This window comes from Marmota marmota, unplaced genomic scaffold (assembly GCF_001458135.2).
Source record: "Marmota marmota marmota unplaced genomic scaffold, marMar, whole genome shotgun sequence".
NCBI lineage: Eukaryota > Metazoa > Chordata > Mammalia > Rodentia > Sciuridae > Marmota > Marmota marmota.
Genome location: NW_026000075.1, coordinates 2833058 through 2852335, shown reverse-complemented (window position 1 = coordinate 2852335; position 19278 = coordinate 2833058). Strand labels below are relative to the sequence as shown.

The 19278-nt window shown below is 38.5% G+C and overlaps 1 protein-coding gene and 1 long non-coding RNA gene across 2 annotated transcripts in view; one reads left to right on the top strand and one right to left on the bottom strand.

The window, feature by feature from the left end:
• Nucleotides 1-19278, bottom strand: part of LOC125620052 — a 121484-nt gene that overhangs the window by 41939 nt on the left and 60267 nt on the right. The gene's annotated exons all lie outside the window — the stretch shown is intronic.
• LOC107149544 (kinesin-like protein KIF18B) lies at nt 2112-4240 on the top strand. Its single transcript, XM_048814229.1, is given in 2 exon segments — nt 2112-3897; nt 3900-4240. Coding segments are annotated over 2 exon segments (1953 nt in total). The 5' UTR covers nt 2112-2117; the 3' UTR covers nt 4073-4240.

The window sequence follows — 19278 nt, the reverse complement described above, 5'->3', positions numbered from 1 at the left end:
AACCAATTTAAAAACTCAATAGAAAGCATCACCAACAAAATAGATCACTTGGAAGACAGAACCTCAGTCAACGAAGACAAAAAACATAATCTTGAAAATAAAGTTGATCACACAGTGAAGATGGTAGGAAACTATGAATAGAATTTCCAAGAATTATGGAATAACATGAAAAGATCAAATTTAAGATGTATCAGGATAGAGGAAAACACAGAGATACAAAAATGAAATAATATTTTTCAATGAAATAATATCAGATAATTTCCCAAACCTAAAGAATGAAATGGAAAATCAAATACAAGAGGCTTACAGGACATCAAATGTACAAAATTATAGCAGATTCACACCAAGGCACATTATAATGAAAATGCCTAGCATACAGAATAAGGATATAATTTTAAAGGCTGCAAGAGAAAAGTATTAGATTACATATATGAGGAAACCAATTCAAATCTCAACAGATTTCTCAACCCAGACCCCCAAAGCTAGGAGGTACTAGAACAACATATACCAAGCTCTAAAGAAAAAAAAAGATGCCAACCAAGAATCTTAGATCCAGCAAAATTAAGCTCCAGATTTGATAATGAAATAAAAACCTTCCTTGATAAACAAAAGTTAAAAGAATTTACAGTGAGAAGAGTCTTCACTACAGAACATCCTCAGCAAAATATTCTAGGAGGAGGAAATGAAAAACAACAATGAAAATTAGCAAATGGAAAAAGTACACTAAAGGGAAAGCCAATCAAAGGAGAATCCAAGTCAAATTAAAAATAAAAAAATAAACAAAAATGACTGGGAACACAAATAATATCTCAATAATAATCCTGAATGTTAATGGCCTAAATTCATCAATCAAAAGACACAGACTGGCAAAGTGGATTAAAGAAGAAGACCCAACAAGATACTGCCTTCAAGAGACTCATCTCATAGGAAAAGACACCCACAGACTGAAGGACTGAAGTATGGGAAAGAATATATCACTCACATGGACTGCATAAACAAGCAGGGGTTTCCATCCTCATATCACATACAGTGAACTTCAAGCCAAAGTCAATCGGAAGACAAAGAAGGACATTTCATAATGCTTAAGGGAATCATACATCAACAAGACATAACAATCAAATATTTATGCCTAAGCCATAGAGCATCTAAGCACATCAAACAAATCCTCCTCAATTTCAAGAATCAAACAGACCACAACATAATAATAGTGGGTGACTTTAACACACCTCTCTCACCAATAGATTACTCTTAAAAAAAAAAAAAACTAAAAAAGAAACTATAGAACTCAGTAGTACAATCAATAATTAAGACTTAACAAACATATATAGAATATTTCATACATCAAAGAGCAAATACATTTTCTTCTCAGTAGCACAAGAATCCTTCTCTAAAACAGACCGCATGTTATGATACAAAGCAACTCTTAGCAAATACAAAAAAAAAAAAATAGAGATACTACCTTGCCTTTTATTGGATCATAATGGAATGGAATTAGAAATTAATAACAAAATAAAAATAGACACTACTCCAACACCTGGAGACTAAAATAATACACCATTGAATGACCAATGGATAGCAGAAGGCATAAGGGAGGAGATTAAAAAAAATTCTTAGAGGTAATTGAGAACACTGTACAACACAATCTCTGGGACACTAGGAAAGTTCATTGCATTGAGCTTATTTATTTAAAAAAAAAAAAAAGTCAACAATTAAATGACCTAACATTAAATCTCAAACCCCGAGAAAAAAAGAAGAAAAAAATCAGCACCCAAAGAAGAAGTAGACAATTTGAACGTGCCGGGTGGGGTGAAGGTTGGACCTGGTAGGAAAGGGTGTGCTGAGCGAGCTCCTGAGTCTGAGCGCTTCCGTTTGTAGCAGAGGGATCTCCACACTAGCGGCAACACCGGCGGCGGGGAGCCCGTCAAAGGTAAGCTTTGCCCATGGTGGAGTAGGCCCTGCGGGATCCTGCGCTGGGTCTCCGACATGCGGACCCAGTTGCTCTGGGACGGGAGCCTGAGCCAGCCCGCTGAGGCAGAATGTGAAAGAACAGCACAATCACCGAACTCTGCCGCTGCGCCAGCAAGTCCTGGGCGGACCCCTCTGAACCAGGTGTTGCCATGGTGATGGCTGTGCAGGACAACATGGTGCAGGTGGTGGTGCGGGTGCGACCCCCCACCCCTCGGGAGTTGGAGAGTCAGCGGTGGCCTGTGGTTCAACTGGTGGACAAGCGGGTGCTGGTGTTTGACCCTGAGGAACCTGATGGGGGCCTCAAATGGGGTGGTACCCATGACGGCCCCAAGAAGAAGGGCAAGGACCTGACATTTGTCTTCGACCGGGTCTTTGGTGAGAAGGCCACCCAACAGGACATGTTCCAGCACACCACGTGCAGAATCCTGGACAGCTTCCTCCAGGGCTACAACTGTTCAGTGTTTGCCTATGGGGCTACTGGGGCTGGGAAGACACACACCATGCTGGGAAAGGAGGGGGACCCTGGCATCGTGTACCTGACCACCATGGAACTGTACAGGCGTTTTGAGGCCTGCCAGGAGGAGAAGCAATTCGAGGTGCTCATCAGCTACCTGGAGGTGTACAATGAACAGATCCATGACCTCCTGGAGCCCAAGGGACCCCTAATCATCCGCGAGGACCCTGACAAGGGCGTGGTGGTGCAAGGACTTTCTTTCCACCAGCCAGCCTCAGCTGAGCAGCTACTGAAGATGCTGACCAGGGGGAACCACAACCGCACCAAGCACCCCACAGATGCCAATGCTACTTCCTCCCGTTCCCATGCCATGTTCCAGATCTTTGTGAAGAAACAGGACCGAGTCCCAGGACTCACTCAGGCCCTGCAGGTTGCCAAGATGAGCCTGATTGACCTGGCTGGCTCAGAGCGGTCATCCAGCAGCAGTGCCAAGGGGGAGCGACTGCGGGAGGGTGCCAACATCAACCGTTCTCTGCTGGCCCTCATCAATGTCCTCAATGCCCTGGTGGATGCAAAGGGCGGCAAGTCTCACGTGCCCTACCGAGACAGCAAACTGACCCGCCTGCTGAAGGACTCCATTGGGGGCAACTGCCGCACAGTGATGATTGCTGCCATCAGCCCCTCTAGCCTGGCCTACAAGGACACTTACAACACCCTCAAATATGCTGACCGGGCCAAAGAGATCAGACTCACGCTGAAGAGCAACGTGGTCAGTCTAGACTGTCACATCAGCCAGTATGCCACCATCTGCCAACAGCTCCAGGCTGAGGTGGCCTCCCTAAGGAAGAAGCTTCAAGCGTATGAGGCAGGAGCCCAGGCCCCACAGCAGGGCTTCCCACAGCCCCCCAAGTTGAGCCCTCAACAGCAACACCTTCCTAGCTCCCCTTTACTGTCCCGTCCCCGCAGCCAGCCCTGGACCCCAAAACTCCACATGGGTTCTGGAGATCTTCAAGCGGGGAACCTGGGGACAGAGGCCCAGGAACAGAGGGTCATAGAAGGAAGCTCTTCAGACCAGGAGCAGATCCCAGAGGATAAGGATGAAGACCCTACTGAGGTTACAACCCAGACACTGGAGCAGAACCTCAGACCCCCACTGTCAGAGTCTGCTGGTCTGACCCTGCAGCCTAAGCCAGTGGCCAGCCACCTATCACCACAGAACCTGGATGGGGATCGTTATAAGCATTTGGCCCTACAGGTGCTGTGCCTGGCCCAGAAACAGTATTCCCTGCTGCAGGCAGCCAACCTCCTGACCCCTGACATGATTACTGAGTTCGAGACCCTGCAGCAGCTGGTGCAAAAAGAGAAAGCTGAGCCTGGAGACAAGACCTCCAGGACTCCTGGCCAGGCTGGGAGGGCCTCCCTGATGCAGGAGCTGTGTTCAGCCTCAAAGTCTCCAGGGTACTGTGGCCCTGTGACCAAACAATGGCAAGAAGATTGAGTGGCCTCATGCACACTCTGGGGATCCCACCTGAGCCTGATTGCACCCCAGCCTCAGCATCTCGATAGCCCACAGAGAAGAAGAGAAAGAGCACAAGCCTCACAGAGCCAGACAGTCACCTAGCCCCAAAGCTGCTGACCAAGCGCCAGTGACAGTGTACATATTCATTTGTGAGTATTAATGTGTTAATATTTAAAGGTTGCTGCCTGTTTCCCCCTCATTTCCAAAGCCCACCATCAGGCCAGGGGCTTTTTTGGGCTCTGTTCCCTACCCATGTCTAACACAGAGCTCTGTGCAGGGATAGCTGTTGCCTCAGTGGAGGGTGAGGCCGGTGGGGGTGTTCTAGGGAGTCACATCTTGGCTCTTCATGGTTTCTGAGAGGGGAATCTTTAGCCCCACCCTGGCCCCTGTCCTGGTTATGATGGAGCTAATGATGGTGCCTTGATTTACAGAGGAAGCCAACTTTATTAATCTTTACCTATTATACATAAAAAGTATAAGAAGAAAGGAGAATGAATGCAGCCTTAATGTTACCACTCAGGTATAAATGCTAGTGATTCCAGGATTTACACCCTCCTGCTTCTTGATTTATGCATATATATGTGTGTGTGTGTGTGTGTGTGTGTGTGTGTGTGTATACACACACATACCCACATTTACACACATATATGATGTATTTTTTACTATAATAATTAATAAACCATTTCCATCCTTAAAAAAAAGAAGTAGCAGACAGGAAATAATTAAAATCAGAGCTGAAATCAATAAAATTGAAACAAAAAAAGAAACAATTCAAAAAATGAAAAGATGGTTCCTTGAAAAAATAAATAAAATTGATAAACCCTTAGGCAACTAATGAAGAGAAGTAGAGAGGAAACTCAAAATTACTAAAATTTGTGATTAAAAAAAGGAAATATCATGATGGACAGTATTGAAATTACAGATGATAATAAAACTATTTTGAAAATTTATACTCCAGTAAAATAGAAAATCTCAAAGATATTGACAAACTTCTAGAGACATATGACCTAACCAAACTGAATCAGAACATAAACAATTTAAACAGATTGATTTTAAGCAATGTAATTGAAGACACAATAAAAAACCTAGCAACTAAGAAAAGCCCAGGACCAGAGAAATTCTTAGCTGAGTTCTTGAAGCCCTTTAAAGAAGAATTAACATCAATACTTTTCAAATTATTCCATGAAATAGAAAAGAAGGGAGTCATTCCAAACTCATTCTATGAAGCTAGTATCACCCTGATAACAAAACCAGGCAAAGGCACATCAAGGAAAGAAAACTTCAGACCAATATCCCTGATGAATATAGATGTAAAAATTATCAACAAAATTCTGACAAGTTGCATATAAAACATATTAAAAAGATGGTGCAACACAATCAAGTTCGACATACAGAAATCAATAAATGTAACTCACCATATCAATAGACTTAAAGATAAGAATCATGATCTCCTAAAGAGATGCAGAGAAAGTATTTAACAAAATCTAGCACCCACTCCTGTTCAAACCCCTGGAAAAGCTAGGGATAGTAGCAATATATCTCAACATTGTAAAAGCTATCTATGCTAAACCCAAGGCCAGGATCATTCTAAACGGAGAAAAATTGAAAACATTCCCTCTAAGAATTGGAACAAGATAGGGATGCCCTCTTTTACCACTTCTATTCAACATAGTCCTATCCATAGCAATTAAACTGACCAAAGAAAAATTAAAGGGATATGCAGAGAAAAAGAAGAACTATCACTATTTGCCTACAACATGGTTCTATATTTAGAGGATCCAAAAAATTCCACCAGCAAACTTCTAGCACTAATAAAGGAATTCAGCAAAGTGACAGGATATAAAATCAACACCTATAAATCAAATGCATTTCTATACGTCAGTGATGAATCCTCTGAAAGAGAAATTAGGAAAATTACCCCATTTACAATAGCCTCAAAAAATAAATAAATAAAAACAAAACACTTGGAAATCAATCTATCAAAAAGGTGAAAGACCTCTACATGAAAACTACAGAACGCTAAAGAAAGAAACTGAAGAAGACCTAAGAAGATGGAAAGATCTCCCTTGTTCTTGGATAGGCAGAATTAATATTGTCAAAATGGCCATACTACCAAAAGCATTATACAAATTTAATCCAATTACAATTAAAATCCCAACAACATTCCTCATAGAAATAGAAAAAGAAATCAATCATGAAGTTCATTTGGAAAAATAATAGACTCAGAATAGCCAAAGCAATCCTTAACAAGAAAAGTGAAGCAAGGGGCATCACAATACCACATCTTAAACTATACTACAGAGCAATGGTAACAAAACCAGCATGGTATTGACACCAAAATAGACATGAAGACCAATGGTACGGATAGAAGACACAGAGACAAACCCACATAAATACAGTTATCTCATACTAGACAAAGGCACCAAAAACATACACTGGAGAAAAGATAGTGTCTTCAACAAATGATGCTGGGAAAACTGGAAATCTATATGCAGAAAAATGAAATTAAATCCTTATCTTTTTTTAAAGAGAAAGAGAGAGAGAGAGAGAATTTTAATATTTATTTATTTTTCTTTAGTTTTCGGCGGACACAACATCTTTGTTTGTATGTGGTGCTGAAGATTGAACCCGGGCCGCACGCATGCCAGGCAAGCGCGCTACCGCTTGAGCCACATCCCCAGCCCAAAATCCTTATCTTTTACCATGCACAAACTCAAAGTGGATCAAGGACCCAGAAATTAAACCAGAGACCCTGCATCTAACAGAAGAAAGAGTAGGCCCAAATTTTCAACATGTTGGCTTAGAAACTGACTTTCTTAAGAAGACTCCTAATGTGCAAGAAATAAAAATAAGAATCAATAAATTGGATAATTCAAACTAAAATGTTTCTTCTCAGCAAAGGAAACAATCAAGAACATGATGAGAGAGGCTACAGAATGGAAAAAAATGTTTACCACACACACACATCAGGTAAAGCACTAATTTGCAAGATATATATAGAACTCAAAAACTTAACACTAAAAAAACAAATAACCCAATCAATAGATGTTCTATGGAACTGAGCAGACACTTCATAGAAGATATACAATTGATCAACAAATATATGAAAAAAGGTTCATCTCTAGCAATTAGAGAAATACAAATCAAAATTACTCTGAGATTTTGTCTCACTCCAGTCAGAATGGTAGTTATCAAGAATACAAGTAACAATAAGTGTTGGTGAGAACGTGGGGGGGAAGTACACTCATATATTGCAGGTGGGATGGCAAATTGGAGCAACCACTCTAGAAAGCAGTATGGAGATTCCTTAGAAAACTTGGAATGGAACCACCATTTGACCCAACTATCCCATTCCTAGGTCATTACTCAAAGGATTTAAAATCAGCATACTACAGTGATGTAGCCACATCCATGTTGATAGTAGCTCAATTCAGAATAGCTAAACTGTGGAACCAAGCTAGATGCCCCTCAGTGGATAAATGAATAAAGAAACTGATATATATATACACACACACACACTATGGAATACTACTAATCCTTAAAGAGGAATGAAATTATGGCATTTGCAGGTAAATGGATGGAGTTGGAAACTATCATGCTAAGTGAAGTAAGCCAATCCCAAAAAACTAAAAGCCAAATGTTTTCTCTGGTAAGTGGATGCTGATCCATAATGGGGTAGGGGTGCATGGGAAGAATGGAGAAATTTTATTTAGGCAAAGGGGAGGGAGTGGAAGTGAAGGGGCCTGCAGGTAGGAAATATGGTGAAATGAAACAGACATCATTACCCTAAGTACATGTATGATGACACGAATGGTGTGACTCTGCTTCTTGTACAACTAGAGAAGTAAAAATTTGTGCTCCATTTGTGTCCAATGAGTCAAATACTTGACATTCTTCTGTCAAGTATAACTAATTAGAACAAATAATTTTTAAAATGCACATAGTGAAGCATATCCAAAATATGCAAAATCTTAAATAGAACACGACTATATTTAAGACTATATACAATGTGTTCATTCAGATACTTTTTAGAATTGGAAATAGAGCAAATATAAGTTGGTGTTGTGGAAGTAAACATAGGTGGGGTCCATTCAATAGTTATCCAAGAACAAGGATGCCCAGTGAAATAGTCTTTTTGCTTTCTATATTCCTAATACTGAGAAGCATGAATTGAGCAATTTCAATCTGATTCAGAAGAGCAACCAAAACCAAATAGTGGTGGAATTATTTCTGGTTCTTTAGCACAGTAGAGTAACTACTAGTCAAAACAATCTATGAACTATTTCAAGGTGACTAGAAGAGTAGAAAATTCCCAACACCAAAAAAAAATGATTAATAGTTGAAGAGATGGAAATGCTTATTACCCTGATTTGATTTATTATACATTGTTTATATGTACTGTATTGCCATAATAATTTACCCCATAAAGATGTACAAATATGGCCCACATGGAGGACACAAAGGATGTGAAGCTCCCCGAGCCCCCTACATCCCTCAAGGGATGACTGTTGTGCTGCTGTGATCCTTCACCTCCTGTAGATGCATCCTGACCTATCTCCACATTTGTACACTGAAGATGCAACATCTTGATTAATTTGCTTAAGGAATGTTCCTCAGATTACACCATTTCAAAATGTTTTGGCCATTGCCGTGCTCTTGATTGAAAGATGAGAAAATCCTTGAAGAATGAATACCTGGAGAAGAGGAACAGCATAAAGACTCAAGGCAACGTGATGAGAAAGACATTTTTCTGTCCTCTAGAACAATCAGAAAAATAAGTTTCATTTTTACCAGATTTCTTGGGTGAGAGAAAGACTAAGAACTTTTGGTTGGTATCTGAAAGAATTCTTTCTTATTTGATCTCCAGAATCCTTTGACTGGAAAGTGACCCACGAGGAATCAAATCAATGGAGAAATATGAAAACCTGGATTTGGAATATTTGTTGAGCAGAGCCTTTAGTAGATCAATTCCACCAACACACCTGACTTCCTCAATGTTTCTTCCCTTTGTCTACATCCACGTAATATTTAATGATTTATCACCACCAGTAAAGTCATTTAAGCAACAAAAAATGTTCAAATATTATGTATCAATAAAAAAGAAATTGTAAAAATTTGATTCAATTAAAATTGCAAATTCAAATTCCTTTTCTTTTGATTGAAAAACTTTTTACTAGACATTTCCTGGACTATTTAATTATATGAGGTATTAAATTTCCTACTCTGCATATGCCAGTGTTGATTTTCATTTTCTGGAGCTTGCAATCAAGAGTCCTGAATACAACGTTATCAGTACATAGCTCTCCATGAACTTACAGCTCTACAGACAATAAGTTGTGATTATATTTTAAAAGATTAACTAAAACACCAAACAGTACCAACATACAAGTTCAGCTTATTAAGCAATCAAAGCTAACCTTTTTACTAGGTCACATGAATAAATTTGGCTTCTGGAGTATATATCAATTTTTAGTCAGTCCCCAAAATCTTTACCTTTTCTTCTCACCAGAGATCTATTTTCCCCAAGCCCTCGCTCTTCTTCCAAGAACTGCTTTGTTATAATTTGAATCTAGAATATCCCTCAAAGGCTCATATGAAAGTGATTTAATCATGGAGACTCTGACCTCATCAATGCATTAATCCATTGATGCCATTAACAACTTAATGGCATCAATGGATTAATTTTTGCTAAAGCCAAAATTGGGGGGAAGAAACACCTCAATCCTTTTAAGCTGCTATATATTGCCTTAAGTATGAAATATGGACACTGAAAAACTATATTATTTTAGCAGTAAATAATACTTGAATAATAGAAATCACTTCTACTTCAAAGCAGAATGAATAACATTTATCCCTTAGTAATTCTGGAAGAAAAAGTTCTTAATAATGCACATTGGAAAAATAGCATTGAGAGGCACATTCTGTGAACTTACCAAGCATTTTTGTTCATACATATTGCACCAAAGGAATTTTTTTGGTATCTGATTTTTATGGTTTAGATATGACGTGCTTCCCAAAATCTTATGTGTGAGACAATGTAAGGTGAAATGATTAGACTACGGAAGACTAATCTCCCTCTCCTCTCCCCACTCCCCCCTATTGATAGGTGGTATATACTGCAGAAGGTAGGGCCTACTTAGAAGAAACAGGTCACCAGGGATATGTCCTTGAAGGATATATCTTGTCCTCAGTACTTTTCTCAGACTCAAAGCAATACAGCCAGCCAACCATGTACTATTACCTCTGAAACCATGAGCCTTTCCTCCTCTGCATTGTTTTTCTCAGGCATTTGTCACAGCAATAAAAAGCTAACTAATATATGCTCCTTCCCTTACTCCAGCCACATAATTCCCACAGCAACTGCCATGTTCTTAAGCCACTAAGGATAGTAGAAAACAATGGAAGACAAAACCAATGAATGGAGAGAAACATCATTTAAGTCCTTAGACTAAAAGGGACCTGAAAGCCAGCCACATTTCCTGCACTATTTAATTATATGAGGTATTATATTTCCTACTCTGCATATGCCAGTTTTGATTTTCATTTTCTGGAGCTTGCAGTCGAGAGTCCTGATACAATGTATCAGTACATAGCTCTCCATGAATTTGCAGCTCTACAGACAATAAGTTGTGATTATATTTAAAAAAATTAACAAAAACATACCAACATATGAGTCCAGCTTATTAAGCAATCAAAGCTAAGCTTCAAGTGCATTAAATTCTACAAACAGCCAAATTAAAAGAACACATTCTTCTCAAATTATGTTGTTTTTAAGCTATGAAGTAGAACAAGAGAAAGCTTTTATCTATTTCATTTTCTGAGTTAACAGGAAATGAGGGTGACATTCATTTCTTTCTTAGTACACATAGTGACTAGTTTCATTTCCATCAAACATGTCTATGGGAAACCGTTAACACTGACTATCAGCCTACCATCCTATCATTTGACATGCCTGGAAAGTCTCAGTATGAAATCATGCAATATATTTGGGAGATCACAAATGTGACCCTCAAAACACTGCTCAGGCAATCAGAAAAGCAAACATTTCTGAAAATCAAGATCACCACACCCTCTCCCCCATCAGATATTTTTTGTGTGTTTTTATTTTAATTTAAGAAGGTGACTCTGATGTCTCATTACTGTTTTACTAAAGCATTCATGAATACCAGTCAGAAACAAAGTAGATGATAGCCAAAAGTGAATTAAAAGACCAAATAAAATTTTTGCTTAATTATGCATTAAAATTTGCTAGGAAGGCACAGTTCAAAAACAAAATAAATTATGTATGAATTGAGTTATGTTACTGCTTTGTTGTCAAAACCAAAATGTATTATAGAGTTCACAGGCAGAGTTGTTAGTAAATGAGAGAGAGAGAGAGAGAGAGAGAGAGAAGAAGGAATTAAGTTTGATTATTTTCATGAAAAGTTTTATCTAATTTGTTTTCCCCTTTTCTACTTAAAACTATGACTACATAAATTTGATTGTTTGAAGTCATGCTTCATGATTTTAAATCAATATGCAGTAAACCTTGAGGAATAAGAAGTCTTTATATACCCCATAGACTGGTACATAATAAAAAATAATAATGAAAATAATGAGGTCATGCTAAAATTTTATACTATGTACAATCTACCTCATGAAGGTAGGGACAGAAAGAATCTGGAGAAGTCTCTAGCAAAAATAATGGGCCTATGTAATCTTCCTCAGTCAAGGTGTCAGGGGACATGGCATTTGATCAGTGTCAGAGCAGATCATCAAGTAAAAATGAGGGGTAACACAATGGTTCTCAATGACAGAGTTGTTCTCCCCAGAGAACATTTGGCAATGTCTAGAGATATTTGGGGTTTTCACAACTAAGAGGGTGCTATTTATATACAGAGGGCAGAGGACAGGGAACTGCTAAATATCCTAAATGCACAGGACAACCATCCACAACAAAGAATCACCTGAGCAAAAAATTTCAATAGTATCAAGGTTGAGAAACCCTAAAATAGAAGTGAAGGAGTGGGTAGAAATCAATGAATATTTCAAAGAACAGTATATCAGTTGTACACTAGTTATCTATTAGTCCTCTACAAATTACCACCATTTTTGTAGCTTAAAACAACACACATTTATTATCTCAGTAAACTTCTGAGAATTAGCAATCTGGGCACAGATTATCTTTCTGGGTCTTCTGCTTAAGGACTGCAATCTGTTTAGAAGGTTACAAAGTTCTGGCCAGGGCTGAGAGTCTCTTCTGAGGCTTGACTGGGAAAGGATCCACTTTGAGCCACACACGGTGATTAAAAGAATTCAGTTACTTGCAGTTCTCAGACTGAGACCCTCAGTTTCCTTCTGGCTGCTAGCAGAGGTTGCCCCCAGTTCCTTCCCATATCAGCCTTTCTAGGGCAGCTCACAACATGGCAGCTTGTTTCATCAGAGACAGTGAAGAAGAGAGCCTGTTAGATTCTAAAGATAGCTTTACACATGCCTGGCAAAAATAGGTACAAAAAAAATTGTTGTTGAATTAAGATGAAATAAACAACAGATCACTGACTGATGGGTGAAGCATCTTATTTAATTGCTGAGTAACCTGAAGTTTTTGTAGATAAAATTGTTATGGTTTGGATATTAGGTACTCTGAAAAACTCATGTGGTAGACAATGCAGAAGTGTTCAGAGGTGAAATGATTTGATTATGAGAGCTGTACCCTCATCAGTGGATTGATACATTTGATGCAATAGTAATTTTAAAGGTCTACTCAGTTGTAAATGTAAGCAGGTAAGGTATGATGAGTGACAGTAGATCACTGTCATGCCCTTGGGGATTATATTTTGTCCCTGGCTCCTCATGCTCACATTCTCTTCCCTTCTCTCTCTCTCTCTCCCTCCCTCCCTCCCTCCCTCCCTCTCTCTCCTGGATGCCATGAGAGGAGCAGCTCTTCTCTGCATGCCCTCCTGCTGTGATATTCTGCCTTACCCCATGCATAGAGCAATGGAGTCAGCCAACCATGAACTGAACCTCTAAAACTGTGAGCCCAAAATAAACTTTTCCTCCTCTAAGTTGTTCTTGTCAGGTCTTTTTGTCACAGTGATGAAAGCTGACTAACACAAAATATATTCAGAAGGCTTTTAATAAAATAGAGTAAAAAAGTCATAAAATATATGATGATCAACAAGAAACTTTGAAGGAAGGCACATTAAGGCTAAATCAAAATCATAATAAGAGAGCTAATATCAATTCAAGGACTTCTATGCATTGGGTAATTCTTAGACATAAATGCTCATGACAAACTGCATTTTACAGATGAGAAACATGAAGCTCTAGAAGTTTGTATAACTCTAGAAAAGGCTCAAGATTGCACTTCTAGAAAACTGGAGTCAGGAGCTCAGCAGACCCTTTCCCTAAGAGACGGGGTGGGGTGCGGGGGGATATTAACTGGTGAAAAATATAAAAATCAAAATAGCAATTTAAAGTCTCTCATTTAAAGGAAGAAACGAAGCAATATGTTTTAAAAACAGTATATCAGTTATCTATTACTTACTTGTTCTTTAAACACTACCACAAATATAACAGCTTAACCAACATACATTTATTATCTCAGTGAATTGATGTGGGTTAGCAATCTGGGCACAGATTATTTCACTTGTTTTAAGAACATACATCAAATGGTGTAACATTCATTAAAGAATATCTGATAGGCAAAAGGCTGTACCTTTGAGTCATGACTTGCTCCTTTGCCCTCCAGCCCAGCTCTGTATTATAGAAGCTCCACCCCAAGCCCTCTGCTCCAGGCAGGTACAGCCAAAAAGACAGAAGTTTCATCTTCCCCTAATGCCTAGTTACAGGTAGCCCCAGGAGGAACAGGCTGGCAGCATTTCTCACCTCACCCCTCCCCAGCTCTGTGTTGCAGAAGCTCTATTTCAGCTCTATTTCTCTGTGGCAGAGAGTACAAGGACCTCCTTCCTTCAGGAAGGCCCTATATTCTCCTCACCCCAGCTTGTTCACATTGCAGAAATTCCACACAGGAAGGACAACAACAGAACACCAGGGCTGCCACACCTCCCCCTGGATCCATCTGAAGAGTGGGAGTGTCATTAAGGAAAAGCAAGCTTCTACCCCCCAGTTCTGGTACAGTGGCTTGGGTTGTGCACAGGGGGAAACGCAGGCCATGGGACAAAGAACACCGCAGCTCCAGGAGGACTGACTGTAATCATGAAGAACTCTGTTTAGGAAAAATTGGAGATTTTGATGGGGAGGTGATTTTTAAAGAAAGACTCAAAATCCCCAAAATTTGGCTCCAAATTCCTTGCTGCTTTTCACTTTGTCTGCCATCAGGATGAAGAAAAAGTAAGACAGACAAATATATTAGAGGGTGGTAAGGATCTATTTAGGAAACAATAAATCCCATTTGAATACATCCCATTCCTTAAAAGTACAAAAGGTAAATCACTAGGCTAAAAAGAATAAGTTCTCAAGATAATTTTCTTTGTTTTTAAGATAATTTTCTATAAGCATTTTCCATTTGATTTTTTTAAAACTGCATCCTTAGCAAAAAAAAAAAAATCAGGTCTGGCATTTATGCTTCATTTATTAGTTTTCAATTAATTATAAAATGTTACAATTTAATAAGCCCTAAGTGTTCTTCATTTCCTATATTCCTTAGTCAAGTAAATATTTTGGACTGCCTGTAGCAAGATAATTTTTTCTCTTATTCTATATTTATTAGAACAAAAAGTGTGTCTTTCATGTTAATATTGACCTAAAATTATGTTACACAAAAATGCATTTTATGGGAAAATCAGTAACCAATTAAGAATGAAATTATCATCAGTCAGTCATGAGTTTTAACATTTACAGATGATAATGATAAAGAAGGATGGAAGGTGACTTTGCCAAATGGTATGAATCTCAAAATGCTCCCAAAACTTCCAGTTATCCCCAAAGTAACTTGTGAAGGCAGCCTTGAGCCCTATGCCTTTCCCCTCTGAAAAGTATAAAAGGTAAATCACTAGGCCAAAAAGAATAAGTTCACAGTGAGACCATTCAGAGAGACTAAAATCCATTTCCATCACCCTCATTCTTAGAATATGCTAATAAATTTAACTTTGATTTCAGTATCTTACTCTAAAAAATAGGGTTAGGCATGTGTATTAGTCCATTTTCTAGTGCTACAATAAAAATCCCTGAGAGTGGATACATTATTTTTAAAAGAGGTTTATTTAACTCACATTTGGAGGTTGAAAGTCACAAGATCAGGCAGCTTCATGTGTTTGAATTCTGATGAGGAGCTCTTTGGCTGAGTCACAATATGGCAGAGGAGCAGAAAGGGAATCAACCCTATGAGAAAGGGGCAAGCATATGCAGTGGCCTGGCTTTAGAACAGTTCACTCTTGCAAGAGCTAACTGGAAACTTATAAGAACTACATTAGTCCCTGCCAAGAGCAGTGTCCAGTGCCCTAATCACCTCCTACTAGTCCCTATCTCTTAAAGGTTCCTCACTGAGGACCAATTCCAGCACATGAGCCCTTGGGGGATACATATAATCATATTCAATCATAAGAGCATGGCACAGTAATCATACCAAGTTGATGTTGTTATGTCCTAGGTTGAAATTGTCAACCCTCCTTGAGATCCCAGTGACAAATAATGCAACTCTTTGACATCCACAAGAGATAAGTATTAGTTTCCTAGATAGTTGCCAATTCTGGACTACCATAGCAGCAAATAACTTCCCCCCACAAATTATACTGAAAAATAACTTTACAAGAATCACTATAAGCACGGTACAAAGTAGAAAACAACAAAGCCACATAAATAATTAATAATAATACTGGCTAACATTGATTTTCTTTATGCTAGATATACTTTATTTGAATTAATTTTTAAAATCTTTACAAATGCTGAATTGTAAGTTTTTCTTCCTCCAGATAAATGACCCTCTTCTCCACAACAACCATAGATTACAACTTAAATTTGCATCCTAGAAGAATGGCCATATATTACATAATATAAACATTTCAGGAGGCTCACAAATGAAACCAAAAAATGAATGTGAAGGTTGATAACACATAACTTCCCTCAAACCCTCATACACTTGATCATCTCAAAGGACATTAGTATTCAATGGCTCATAATAGCTTCTTGACTGTCCTCAGTACTCCTTCAATATCTTTAAAAAAAAAAAGCAAAGAAAAGGATAATAATTTTAACCCTAAGTAGGATATCCTCTCTTTCTCTTTACTTATTTTTTGTAGTTGTCAATGGACAGCATGCCCTTATTTTATTTGTTTTTATTTTATTTCTGGGCCATATTTACTCTATATCCTCAAACTTGTATTTGCTGGATCAGACCAGAACATGTGTGTGTGTGTGTGTGTGCGCGCATGTGTATGTGTGTGTGTGTGTGAACTATCTTCTCCACTTGACATTAAAGAAGTCTCCTCTTATTTCTCCAAGTCAGAAGGGTTGTTTAAGGCCTTGCAACTCACAGTGCAGTTCATGAACCAGAGGCAACTGTTTTCCTGGGAGCTGTTAGAAAAGCAGAATCTCTGACTCTCTCCAAGGCCTGCTGTACAGTTTAACAAGACCCCTAGGAGATCTATACATACATTACAATTTGGGTTTGAATGTATCCCCAAAAAGTTTTGTGGTGAAAGCTTTCTCCCCAGAGAACAGTGTTCACTGGGGGGTGAGAGGTGGGGCCTACTGAGAGGTGGTTAGGCCACGAGGCCTCTGCCCTCATGGATGGATTAAGGCTACTATCAAGAGAGTGGGTGTCCATGTAAATGGACAAGTTTGGTCCCCTTTTTTTTCATTGGCAATTGCTCACATGGCCTCTCAGTTTCTCTGTTTCTTTCTCTACCCTCTCCCTTCCTTTTCATGCTTTGTATTGTGCTTTGAGATGACACAGCAAAAACATCTTCCTCAGATGCCAGCTTCTCCAGCCTGGACTTCCCAGCCTTAGGAACTATGAGCCAACAAATTTCTGTTCATTACAAATCACCCAGTCTGTAGTACTATGAATAGCAGCACAGAACAGACTAAGACAAGGAAGTACTATTCTGGAACACAATGGAATAATAATGGGTAGGCCTGAGCTCTAATTCCAATTCTTCCATTTATTCGTCATACTGAATTTTCACCTTCATCCGTAAAGTAAGACTAAATAATAAATACCTCCAGGAGCGTTCTACAGTTTTATTTACCTATCACATCTGAAGACTCTGGCATAGAGAAGGCCTTCAATAAACATTTGTCAAATCTAGCTACCATACTAATACTAAACTACAAATAATAATGTTAGGACCATTTAGTAACCCCTAAAAAATTCTGATTTCACTTTTAAGTTAAAATTCAAATTAGTTTCACAAAGCAGTTCTGCTACCATGAGCTGAATCAGTTCATTTGATTAAGATGTGGAATTATATTCTTTGATGCTTCTTCTTACATCCTCACATGGAGATTAAAAAACAAATGGTTTCCTTCCTTTTCCTGTCTCTTCTTCCTACAACTCATCTTTTTTTTTTTTTCAAATGAAAAGGTAAGCCCTATGGAGAAACAAACAAATACTGAAATGACTTCTCAGGTCCTCCATGAATAATAAATAAATTAAATTCCTTCTAAGCTCCATATTTATCCCTAAAGAGACCATATAGTTAAATGGTTATGTGACAAGACAGCAACACAAAGCAAATTTGTCCATAGTACAGATGCAATGTCTTTGTAAAACCCTTGATCTTTACAAAGGGAGATGCTAGCAAAACATTCAGGAGGCAGAAGCTTAATAAACTAAATGATAAAAATCTAGACAGAGAGCAGGAATAAATGTAACAAATGAAGGTAGCTTGGCTGGGTGCAGTGGCGCTCACCTGTAATCCCAGCAGTTCAGGAGGCAGAGGCAGGAGGATCTCAAGTTCAAAGCCAGCTTCAGCAAAAGCAAGGTGCTAAGCAATTCAGTGAGACCCTGTCTCTAAATAAAACGCAACAACAACAACAACAACAAAGGCTCAGTGGTTGAGTGCCCCTGAGTTCAATCCCCAGTACCCCTAAAAAATAGATAGATAGATAGATAGATAGATAGATAGATAGATAGCTTGGAGCTACATAGCTAAAGTATGAAATATAAGTAATCAACAGCCCCAAGTGGGTACCAAAGCTACAAAATAGCAAATAATTTAATCATATCTATAATATGAAAAAATATATCTTCCAATTTTGCTTAACAATAGCTTTTTTCCATATGAATGATAATCTTATCAACAATATTAGTAGCATTTTAAACATTAATTTATAAAACACAGGTTAATTCAAATGAAAAGCAGAAACTAGTTACCTAGTTACCTCTTGCTTCTGGATCCTAAGTATGGACACTTACTGATTTTTCCAAATGCCACTAGACTAATAGTATCCAGCTAACAAATGGCAAATTTTCTGACCTCTCTGGTGTCTCTTAGGTATTCCAAAGTGGATAGGGAAATTTCACATAGAATTTGCAGTCTCCTGTGTTTCTGCTATCCATATGTTCTGTCTCTTAAAAATTCTTCTTGGCTAATTCTGCTTGGTACAGAACTCAATAGTTGGTAATGGACTTTGGCATCCTTTGGAGTATCTTTCTCTTCAACTTCTAGTGCGTAGAATGACATCTTACCTGTCTTCAAGATCCTAGCGTAACTACCACTTGAAACTCTATTCTAGTCATCAATAATGATATGTGCCCAACATTGACTATAGAGAAATGATTTCCACTCTTCCATTCTTTCCCTGAGAAGGCAGAAAGAATCCCACAGCAGAAATGTTTGAGCTCATAAGAATAAAATGCTTTGGGGCTGGGGTTGTGGCTCAAGGGGTACAGTGCATGCCTAGCATGCCTGAGGCACTGGGTTTGATCCCCAGCACCACATAAAATAAAGCTAAATAAACAAAATAAAGGTATTGTGTTCATCTACTACTAAAAATATATTTTTTAAAAAAGGATAAAGTTCTTCCAACTTTAGCACAGTATTACCATTTCCTTTCCAGGGTCAAAAGCATCCATAGGAATGAGCTGGGTACATTATTTTCCATGTTTTTTTTTTTACTGCTGCATTATAGTTGTACATAATAGTGAGATTTGCTATTATATATTCATGCATGCACACAATATAACAATACAATTTGGCCAATATTATTCCCCAGTATTTCTTCTTTATCTCCCCTCCTCCCTCACCCTGGTCTTTTTTCCTATTGGTCTCTCTTTGATTTTCATGAGATCCCCATGCCTTTATTTTCTTTTATGCTAATTTCCACATAGGAGAGAAAACATATGACTGTCGACCTTCTGAGTTTGGCTTATTTTGTTTAACAAAATAAGATG